Below are 11,940 nucleotides of genomic sequence, written 5' to 3'. Positions count from 1 at the left end.
ACTTTCAACATACTGCACAGTACTCATATATAGGTCGACACCATTGGATTCTGAAGTTTGCAGAGGATCAATGTAGTGCTGTAATACAGCCAGTTGCTCAGCTGTTAATGGGCTCTCAAGGACAGGAACATCCACTCCAAAATGTGGTTCTGGGACCTCCCCACTTTCCTCCCAATCAATTTGAGGAATGTTAATCTCCTTAAGTTGAAAGAAAAACAAAGGAAGGGCTGTGTTTTTTTTTTGGGAAGAGTAAAACATTGTGAATTGTGTGTATTTCTGTAATTTGCTAATTAAGAAATGAGTGACAGAAAATCAATGATATACCTCTGGATTTGGAATGGGATGCTGCATCTGACCAACCTCCCACAACTGGTTTGGTGTGAGGTTGTGCTCAGTTCTCATCGGGTGATTATCCCATCCTTCTCGAAACACATCTAGGCTGGCTTGGAGACGTGGCAGAAAAACGAATTGAAGGCAGAAGAAGTGCATGGCATTGCTCAGATCGAGGAGGCCCTCTTCCTCCAGCAGATGGAAAATGTGGTAAAACACATTGGTGACCCCAGACCAAACATCACGCCACAGTCTCTCAATTCTGATGAAAATAAAATGCAAAATATATACAGACAGGTACATAAATATTTGGACATCAACACAATTTTAATCATTTTGGCCACCACGATGGATTTTAAATTATGTCAGCTTCAATTAGAGTGCATTTACATCAATTTATATGTGCCTCCCCTTTTTAAAGGGACCAAAAGTAATTGAATAAACTAACAAATTGTCACTTTTAATACCTGGTTGCAAATAATTTGCAATCAATAACAGCCAGATGTCTGGAACCCATAGTCATAACCAGACGCTGGGGTTTGTCTTGCCCATTGCATAACATTCCACGTCTTTACCTTTGAAAACTCTGGTGGTTTTCATAGTATGCTTTGGGTCATTGTCCATCTGCACTGTTATCAAATTATAGCTGACAGGTCTGCACTTAAAGCACATCTTGATTGTTTCATTCAAATCTATTGTGGTGGTGTATAGAGCCACAATTAATTGTGTCAATGTCCAAATATTTACAGACCTGACTGCATGCTAGCCATAATTTCTGTGTTCTTGCTCGAATATTAAAAGACTAGGACAAAGCATACCTTTGGTTATGGACACTCTTCCCAGCTATAAAGCTGCCACTGTCTGGTCCATGCACGGTCAACATCAAACGGGCAACACCAACATTCTCACCCCCTCTATCTGCTCGCACTCTAAGGAAAGACATATACAACACAAAATAATGGTAGTGGACTTTGTTTAAGAATACAATGCCCCCCCCCCCCCCCCCATAAATCGAACACATCATCTGACCAAGAAACTAATTTACCTGAGTGGATATCCAAATTCTTGAACAGCCTCCGTGAAGAATTTTAAGTTTGTGTCAGACCGGTTATTATCTGCAGCCCTCAGATACATTATCTGTGGGCAAACACAATTATTGTATGTAGTATCAAGAATAGCAAATGGTGTACTAAATTTAGTTCAACCCAGTGATTGTAAACCTTTTTCATTTCAAGCACCCCCAATGTAATATGCATTAGCCCATGGACCCCCATTTGTTACTGTAAGTGTAAACTCATGTTAGTTTAACTCTGGTGTATAAACGGAACCAGGTCCACCTGGCTACATTTATACACCCTCAGAGTTACAGACCCATAAGGGTCATTTTGGAAACTCCTGGTGGTCCCCAGAACCGATGTTGAGAAACACTTCTATATTGTGTAAGTGACATCTTAAATAACACCCATTTTGATAAGATCTTTTGTGTCCCCTCAAAATGACAGGCGAAAGGTACTCAGTTTTGGTTGATGTTAATATGGAGATTAAGCCTTTGTCTGAGCTACAGCATTGGACAGTACATTGTATGTTGTTAGCTGCTCATAATGTGAAATTAAAGGCAACTCTCACCTTGCGTGAATATCCATCAACGCCACCAAAAATAACTATGTTGTACCTGATGGACAAAGTGAAAGGAACAACACTTTACAAAAAAGTGACTACTGTACATCTCAGTTAGTGACAAGTGATTACTGTGCATCTGAGGTAATATTTTCTGTTTTGTATGCCTGTAATCAAACGTTTGTCAAACATGCATAAAACAGTACAAGTACCTGATGAGTTTGTGATTTGTGTCTATATGCACAAGGTACTTGGGGCATGGCACAGAGTACGTTCGTCTGACAACACATCCCATTTGGGTCATCCGCGATAGTATCCCAAGGCTGTCCACACGATGCATTGATGCCTTCACACGGATCCACTGGAGTCGATGTCCTTGTGCCCTCAGCGTACCCATCACCATTCTGTACCCAGCATGTGGCATTGTCTCTTTTATTTCAGAGACAAGTCCATCAAGCTCTGCATCGGTACAGGCACTGTACATTCCCCTGACAGAGAGGTTGTCGTCAGACATTCTTCTGTACAGTGTAGCACGAGAAATCCCCAATAAACTGGCAATTGTCACTGCTGGCAGTCCAAGTTCCAGTAGATGAGTTAGATGCTCATTCATTATTGAGATCCTTGGTCGTCCACTACCCCTCTGTATTTCAAGTTGGACTGGTGGTGGAGGATGTTGTTGATGCTCTCTCAGGGTCTGAACTGCAGTGCACAATTCTGTTAACCTCTCTGTAACATCCTGGGACACCGGAACATGTTGTGACACAATATCAAGGAAAACTATTTCCTGTGCACATGCAAATTCCAGGTAATCCACATCAATGGGTGCTTGCTGGAGAGAACGTGACACCCTGTCATACAGTCTATCCAGGACCTGATTTCTAAGCAATTCCTACAATGCAAAAACAATAGGACAAGTTTGGTGAGAGGAAGTCAGGCTTTTACAATAAGGTCATTATTTTCTACAAAAACATTTAGCCTATAGATTTCCTCACTAAGATGCAAAGCGGTAACATACTTTAACCCTCCTGCAGTGTTGGCTGACCCCCCCCCCCCCCCCTTATTTCAGTGTTCCCGGTAAATAACACAAAACACATAAATCTACATTTTCTTCAACCAGTGGTATCATGTGAGTATTATAATGTCAGTATCATGTCAGTATCATGGTCAGTATCATGTCAGTATCATGGTCAGTATCTTGTCAGTATCATGTCAGTATCTTGTCAGTATCATGGTCAGTATCATGTCAGTGTCATGGTCAGTATCATGTCAGTATCATGGTCAGTATCATGTCAGTATCATGTCAGTATCATGGTCAGTATCCTGTCAGTATCATGGTCAGTATCATGGTCAGTATCATGTCAGTATCATGTCAGTATCATGGTCAGTATCATGGTCAGTATCATGTCAGTATCATGTCAGTATCATGATCAGTATCCTGTCAGTATCATGGTCAGTATCATGTCAGTATCATGTCAGTATCATGGTCAGTATCATGGTCAGTATCATGTCAGTATCATGGTCAGTATCATGTCAGTATCATGTCAGTATCATGGTCAGTATCATGGTCAGTATCATGTCAGTATCATGTCAGTATCATGGTCAGTATCATGTCAGTATCATGTCAGTATCATGGTCAGTATCATGTCAGTATCATGTCAGTATCATGGTCAGTATCATGGTCAGTATCATGTCAGTATCATGGTCAGTATCATGTCAGTATCATGGTCAGTATCATGTCAGTATCATGTCAGTATCATGGTCAGTATCATGGTCAGTATCATGATGTCAGTATCATGTCAATATCATGGTCAGTATTATGATGTCAGTATCATGTCAATATCATGGTCAGTATTATGATGTCAGTATTAACATAGTACACAGTATAACTACCCTGAAAGCCTAGTGTGAACATTGAGCAATGAGTCCATACTTTAATGACACAGAAGATTAGCAAAAGATAATCTGTGAAATTTGTATCAGTCAATAACTCTAAAGTTTTCATGCTACTCTAAACCAGTGGTTCTCAAACTTTTTTTGTGCCAAGGAACCCCCATATTGATATAAAATATCAGATGTACAAGCTCGCAGCGCTGCACCAAGTGACGCACTGTGAGCTTGTAGATCTGCTATTTTTGAATAGCCAACACACAAATGGATAAAGTGGTTCAAATGATTGTGAAGCTATGTTAGCTACTTTTGGTGGGGACCCCCTGGAACCCCCCCCCCCAAGGACCCCCCAGACCCTTATGGTTCTCAAACTTTCTCGTGTCAAGGACCCCAATTTTTTTAATTAATTATGTATTTGGCCGTGGACCCCCGTCAGAATTATTTTGTGCCAGGGACCTCCATACAATATTTGTGTTGTTAAAACGTTTTTTTTTTTAAATAGCCCAATGTAGTCAGTGGTGGAAAGTAACTGAGTAAATTTAATTAAGTACATTTTTTAGGTATTTAGGTATTGCACACAAATCATGATGAATGAATCATGATCCCCCTGAAACCCCATCAAGGACCCCTGGGGGTCCTCGCTCCTCGGACCCCTCTTTGAGAACCACTGGTCTATTAAAGTAGCTTAATGCATAAATCGCTATTACTCATAATGCATACATACCCATCCAGCTTGTTGACTTCTCTCCGTTTCCATGTTATTGCTATTGTTATTATTATACCAAGGACCTCAATGGAAACAAGACCGCAGGCGCAAGGACTTTTTTTGACGGACCTTTTAGATAGTATTATAAATGTAATTGTGCTGTTTACTTTTTTCAATCAATCAACAATTGGAGACGTGGTAATCTGAGTTCCCAGATGTTTTCGCCAGCTCTGCTCTCTCGCATAGCCTACCGGGCCAGGGGTAGAAACGTGGGGGTGGGGCTGGAAAGGGGGAGGGGCTCCTAGCACACGGATCTGCAGAAAGAGTGAATCTCTGTGTGAAACTTGTCTCAAAACTAAATGCGTGTGTTGGTCTACCCACAAATGCAGATTCAACAATTCACACGCAGAATTGACGATGTACAAATGATATTGAATGATAAATGCGCCCGCAAGTATATCTTTTTTTTTACAAATTGCTAATTATATATTTACAAATAGTCATATATTTGTACAAATCATAGCACATGTATTTAAATGCGAACTTACAAGTTACAAGTAAGTTTGCGGATAGGATGATACATTTGTAAAAATTCTCTTAAAAAAGCGTGACTTTTGTCTCAAAATGATGTAACAGGAAAAATGAATTTATGCGTGTGTTGGTCTACTCACAAATAAGATCCAACAATTCACACACAGAATTGAGGATTTACAAATGATTTATTTATGATAAATGCACACACAAGTATAATATGTTTTGTAAAAATTAAAAATACAAATTTACAAAAGTCACAAATAAATAATTTGTGTTTGTAGATTGCAAATACATTTGTAAATCATGGAAACACATTTGTAAATCATGGGAACACATTTGTAAATCATGGGAACACATTTGTAAATCAAGGAATATTTGTGCATCTTGGCTTTGGATTCACAAATACTTTTGAGACAAATCTCTCCCCATAATAATAATCCTAAAGTAAGAATCTACACCCATCCCCCACCAACATTGATAGGCATACATTGGCCAACGGAGCATGGGAAAATCTTTCTGTTTTCAGTTGTGTTGTTCGATAACAAATTATCTTTAATTAAACTTCTGCTGAATTTCATGCAGTGTGTTTCCTTAGAGAGTCTCTTTTGAAACTCTGTAAATTCTGTAGAGAATGTTCAAAGTGCTTGCCTCACACTACATACAATCAACAAACAAGTATAAGCTTTTCTGCTACTGTTAGCCGAAAGGATTTGCTTTGTTTTTTCTTCTTGAGGCATTTTCAATTATAGGACCTTGGTTCTAGAAAAGCACTGAACCTCATTTTGGAGACTTGGGGGGTTTAAGACAGCAGAAGCGTTTCATTAGGAATTCAACAGAAGCCTCATAAATCTATTATTCATATGACTGAGACATTGTGGTGTGATGTGTGTGTGTGTGTGTGTGTGTGTGTGTGTGTGTGTGTGTGTGTGTGTGTGTGTGTGTGTGTGTGTGTGTGTGTACACAGGATCAGAGACTCTCGTCTTTCAAATATTCTGAGAGCGCCCCCTGGTCTTGACAGCTGGGTCTCCTGGGATTTGTGTTGCCATGGCAAGAGGTGCCAGTTAGGTTTAGGGAGGTGGGGGCCCGGCCCTGAGGCAGTTAGGTTACGGTGACTCTCCACCCCAAACAGCAGTGGTGGAAAAAGTACTCAAATGTTTTACTGAAGTAAAAGTATCAATACAGCAATGTAGAAGTAGGCTACTCTGTTACAAGTAAAAGTCCAGAATTCAAAATGTACTTGAGTAATATGGGGAGAGATTTGTCTCAAAAGTATTTGTGAATCCAAAGCCAAGATGCACAAATATTCCTTGATTTACAAATGTGTTCCCATGATTTACAAATGTGTTCCCATGATTTACAAATGTGTTTCCATGATTTACAAATGTATTTGCAATCTACAAACACAAATTATTTATTTGTGACTTTTGTAAATTTGTATTTTTAATTTTTACAAAACATATTATACTTGTGTGTGCATTTATCATAAATAAATCATTTGTAAATCCTCAATTCTGTGTGTGAATTGTTGGATCTTATTTGTGAGTAGACCAACACACGCATAAATTCATTTTTCCTGTTACATCATTTTGAGACAAAAGTCACGCTTTTTTAAGAGAATTTTTACAAATGTATCATCCTATCCGCAAACTTACTTGTAACTTGTAAGTTCGCATTTAAATACATGTGCTATGATTTGTACAAATATATGACTATTTGTAAATATATAATTAGCAATTTGTAAAAAAAAAGATATACTTGCGGGCGCATTTATCATTCAATATCATTTGTACATCGTCAATTCTGCGTGTGAATTGTTGAATCTGCATTTGTGGGTAGACCAACACACGCATTTAGTTTTGAGACAAGTTTCACACAGAGATTCACTCTTTCTGCAGATCCGTGTGCTAGGAGCCCCTCCCCCTTTCCAGCCCCACCCCCACGTTTCTACCCCTGGCCCGGTAGGCTATGCGAGAGAGCAGAGCTGGCGAAAACATCTGGGAACTCAGATTACCACGTCTCCAATTGTTGATTGATTGAAAAAAGTAAACAGCACAATTACATTTATAATACTATCTAAAAGGTCCGTCAAAAAAAGTCCTTGCGCCTGCGGTCTTGTTTCCATTGAGGTCCTTGGTATAATAATAACAATAGCAATAACATGGAAACGGAGAGAAGTCAACAAGCTGGATGGGTATGTATGCATTATGAGTAATAGCGATTTATGCATTAAGCTACTTTAATAGACCAGTGGTTCTCAAAGAGGGGTCCGAGGAGCGAGGACCCCCAGGGGTCCTTGATGGGGTTTCAGGGGGATCATGATTCATTCATCATGATTTGTGTGCAATACCTAAATACCTAAAAAATGTACTTAATTAAATTTACTCAGTTACTTTCCACCACTGACTACATTGGGCTATTTAAAAAAAAAAACGTTTTAACAACACAAATATTGTATGGAGGTCCCTGGCACAAAATAATTCTGACGGGGGTCCACGGCCAAATACATAATTAATTAAAAAAATTGGGGTCCTTGACACGAGAAAGTTTGAGAACCATAAGGGTCTGGGGGGTCCTTGGGGGGGGGGGTTCCAGGGGGTCCCCACCAAAAGTAGCTAACATAGCTTCACAATCATTTGAACCACTTTATCCATTTGTGTGTTGGCTATTCAAAAATAGCAGATCTACAAGCTCACAGTGCGTCACTTGGTGCAGCGCTGCGAGCTTGTACATCTGATATTTTATATCAATATGGGGGTTCCTTGGCACAAAAAAAGTTTGAGAACCACTGGTTTAGAGTAGCATGAAAACTTTAGAGTTATTGACTGATACAAATTTCACAGATTATCTTTTGCTAATCTTCTGTGTCATTAAAGTATGGACTCATTGCTCAATGTTCAGACTAGGCTTTCAGGGTAGTTATACTGTGTACTATGTTAATACTGACATCATAATACTGACCATGATATTGACATGATACTGACATCATAATACTGACCATGATATTGACATGATACTGACATCATGATACTGACCATGATACTGACCATGATACTGACATGATACTGACATGATACTGACCATGATACTGACATGATACTGACCATGATACTGACATGATACTGACCATGATACTGACCATGATACTGACATGATACTGACATGATACTGACCATGATACTGACATGATACTGACATGATACTGACCATGATACTGACATGATACTGACATGATACTGACCATGATACTGACCATGATACTGACATGATACTGACATGATACTGACCATGATACTGACATGATACTGACCATGATACTGACCATGATACTGACATGATACTGACATGATACTGACCATGATACTGACAGGATACTGATCATGATACTGACATGATACTGACATGATACTGACCATGATACTGACCATGATACTGACATGATACTGACATGATACTGACCATGATACTGACCATGATACTGACAGGATACTGACCATGATACTGACATGATACTGACATGATACTGACCATGATACTGACATGATACTGACCATGACACTGACATGATACTGACCATGATACTGACAAGATACTGACATGATACTGACAAGATACTGACCATGATACTGACATGATACTGACCATGATACTGACATGATACTGACATTATAATACTCACATGATACCACTGGTTGAAGAAAATGTAGATTTATGTGTTTTGTGTTATTTACCGGGAACACTGAAATAAGGGGGGGGGGGGGGTCAGCCAACACTGCAGGAGGGTTAAAGTATGTTACCGCTTTGCATCTTAGTGAGGAAATCTATAGGCTAAATGTTTTTGTAGAAAATAATGACCTTATTGTAAAAGCCTGACTTCCTCTCACCAAACTTGTCCTATTGTTTTTGCATTGTAGGAATTGCTTAGAAATCAGGTCCTGGATAGACTGTATGACAGGGTGTCACGTTCTCTCCAGCAAGCACCCATTGATGTGGATTACCTGGAATTTGCATGTGCACAGGAAATAGTTTTCCTTGATATTGTGTCACAACATGTTCCGGTGTCCCAGGATGTTACAGAGAGGTTAACAGAATTGTGCACTGCAGTTCAGACCCTGAGAGAGCATCAACAACATCCTCCACCACCAGTCCAACTTGAAATACAGAGGGGTAGTGGACGACCAAGGATCTCAATAATGAATGAGCATCTAACTCATCTACTGGAACTTGGACTGCCAGCAGTGACAATTGCCAGTTTATTGGGGATTTCTCGTGCTACACTGTACAGAAGAATGTCTGACGACAACCTCTCTGTCAGGGGAATGTACAGTGCCTGTACCGATGCAGAGCTTGATGGACTTGTCTCTGAAATAAAAGAGACAATGCCACATGCTGGGTACAGAATGGTGATGGGTACGCTGAGGGCACAAGGACATCGACTCCAGTGGATCCGTGTGAAGGCATCAATGCATCGTGTGGACAGCCTTGGGATACTATCGCGGATGACCCAAATGGGATGTGTTGTCAGACGAACGTACTCTGTGCCATGCCCCAAGTACCTTGTGCATATAGACACAAATCACAAACTCATCAGGTACTTGTACTGTTTTATGCATGTTTGACAAACGTTTGATTACAGGCATACAAAACAGAAAATATTACCTCAGATGCACAGTAATCACTTGTCACTAACTGAGATGTACAGTAGTCACTTTTTTGTAAAGTGTTGTTCCTTTCACTTTGTCCATCAGGTACAACATAGTTATTTTTGGTGGCGTTGATGGATATTCACGCAAGGTGAGAGTTGCCTTTAATTTCACATTATGAGCAGCTAACAACATACAATGTACTGTCCAATGCTGTAGCTCAGACAAAGGCTTAATCTCCATATTAACATCAACCAAAACTGAGTACCTTTCGCCTGTCATTTTGAGGGGACACAAAAGATCTTATCAAAATGGGTGTTATTTAAGATGTCACTTACACAATATAGAAGTGTTTCTCAACATCGGTTCTGGGGACCACCAGGAGTTTCCAAAATGACCCTTATGGGTCTGTAACTCTGAGGGTGTATAAATGTAGCCAGGTGGACCTGGTTCCGTTTATACACCAGAGTTAAACTAACATGAGTTTACACTTACAGTAACAAATGGGGGTCCATGGGCTAATGCATATTACATTGGGGGTGCTTGAAATGAAAAAGGTTTACAATCACTGGGTTGAACTAAATTTAGTACACCATTTGCTATTCTTGATACTACATACAATAATTGTGTTTGCCCACAGATAATGTATCTGAGGGCTGCAGATAATAACCGGTCTGACACAAACTTAAAATTCTTCACGGAGGCTGTTCAAGAATTTGGATATCCACTCAGGTAAATTAGTTTCTTGGTCAGATGATGTGTTCGATTTATGGGGGGGGGGGGGGGGGCATTGTATTCTTAAACAAAGTCCACTACCATTATTTTGTGTTGTATATGTCTTTCCTTAGAGTGCGAGCAGATAGAGGGGGTGAGAATGTTGGTGTTGCCCGTTTGATGTTGACCGTGCATGGACCAGACAGTGGCAGCTTTATAGCTGGGAAGAGTGTCCATAACCAAAGGTATGCTTTGTCCTAGTCTTTTAATATTCGAGCAAGAACACAGAAATTATGGCTAGCATGCAGTCAGGTCTGTAAATATTTGGACATTGACACAATTAATTGTGGCTCTATACACCACCACAATAGATTTGAATGAAACAATCAAGATGTGCTTTAAGTGCAGACCTGTCAGCTATAATTTGATAACAGTGCAGATGGACAATGACCCAAAGCATACTATGAAAACCACCAGAGTTTTCAAAGGTAAAGACGTGGAATGTTATGCAATGGGCAAGACAAACCCCAGCGTCTGGTTATGACTATGGGTTCCAGACATCTGGCTGTTATTGATTGCAAATTATTTGCAACCAGGTATTAAAAGTGACAATTTGTTAGTTTATTCAATTACTTTTGGTCCCTTTAAAAAGGGGAGGCACATATAAATTGATGTAAATGCACTCTAATTGAAGCTGACATAATTTAAAATCCATCGTGGTGGCCAAAATGATTAAAATTGTGTTGATGTCCAAATATTTATGTACCTGTCTGTATATATTTTGCATTTTATTTTCATCAGAATTGAGAGACTGTGGCGTGATGTTTGGTCTGGGGTCACCAATGTGTTTTACCACATTTTCCATCTGCTGGAGGAAGAGGGCCTCCTCGATCTGAGCAATGCCATGCACTTCTTCTGCCTTCAATTCGTTTTTCTGCCACGTCTCCAAGCCAGCCTAGATGTGTTTCGAGAAGGATGGGATAATCACCCGATGAGAACTGAGCACAACCTCACACCAAACCAGTTGTGGGAGGTTGGTCAGATGCAGCATCCCATTCCAAATCCAGAGGTATATCATTGATTTTCTGTCACTCATTTCTTAATTAGCAAATTACAGAAATACACACAATTCACAATGTTTTACTCTTCCCAAAAAAAAAACACAGCCCTTCCTTTGTTTTTCTTTCAACTTAAGGAGATTAACATTCCTCAAATTGATTGGGAGGAAAGTGGGGAGGTCCCAGAACCACATTTTGGAGTGGATGTTCCTGTCCTTGAGAGCCCATTAACAGCTGAGCAACTGGCTGTATTACAGCACTACATTGATCCTCTGCAAACTTCAGAATCCAATGGTGTCGACCTATATATGAGTACTGTGCAGTATGTTGAAAGTTTGCAAGACCCTGAAGACTAGGGTTGGCTACATTGTATGGTCAAGTATTTCTTATACAAATAAAGTGAACAACAAGCTTTAACTGCTGCTTTTTTGTGTTGACATTAAACATATAAATA

At 39.8% G+C, this 11,940-nt stretch overlaps 2 protein-coding genes across 2 annotated transcripts; one reads left to right on the top strand and one right to left on the bottom strand.

The window, feature by feature from the left end:
- Window positions 1-312: 312 nt before the first annotated feature.
- On the bottom strand, window positions 313-2,350 carry LOC311034519 (uncharacterized protein; the record flags this gene model as incomplete). The annotated part of the gene is made up of 5 exons (XM_084042398.1): window positions 313-592; window positions 1,149-1,259; window positions 1,376-1,467; window positions 1,957-2,002; window positions 2,160-2,350. The coding sequence occupies 5 exons, from the start codon at window positions 2,348-2,350 to the stop codon at window positions 313-315; spliced, it is 720 nt and encodes a 239-aa protein (XP_083898524.1).
- Window positions 2,351-9,471: 7,121 nt separating this feature from the next.
- On the top strand, window positions 9,472-11,509 carry LOC311034518 (uncharacterized protein; the record flags this gene model as incomplete). The annotated part of the gene is made up of 5 exons (XM_084042397.1): window positions 9,472-9,662; window positions 9,820-9,865; window positions 10,355-10,446; window positions 10,563-10,673; window positions 11,230-11,509. 5 exons carry the CDS (start codon window positions 9,472-9,474, stop codon window positions 11,507-11,509), a joined length of 720 nt encoding a protein of 239 aa, XP_083898523.1.
- Between the last annotated feature and the right edge of the window lie 431 nt (window positions 11,510-11,940).

The sequence above is a fragment of the Gymnoscopelus microlampas genome (assembly GCF_963454915.1).
Source record: "Gymnoscopelus microlampas genome assembly, chromosome: 19".
Taxonomy (NCBI): domain Eukaryota; kingdom Metazoa; phylum Chordata; class Actinopteri; order Myctophiformes; family Myctophidae; genus Gymnoscopelus; species Gymnoscopelus microlampas.
Note: the sequence above shows the minus strand (reverse complement) of the source record. Positions and strands in the feature narration are given on the sequence as shown.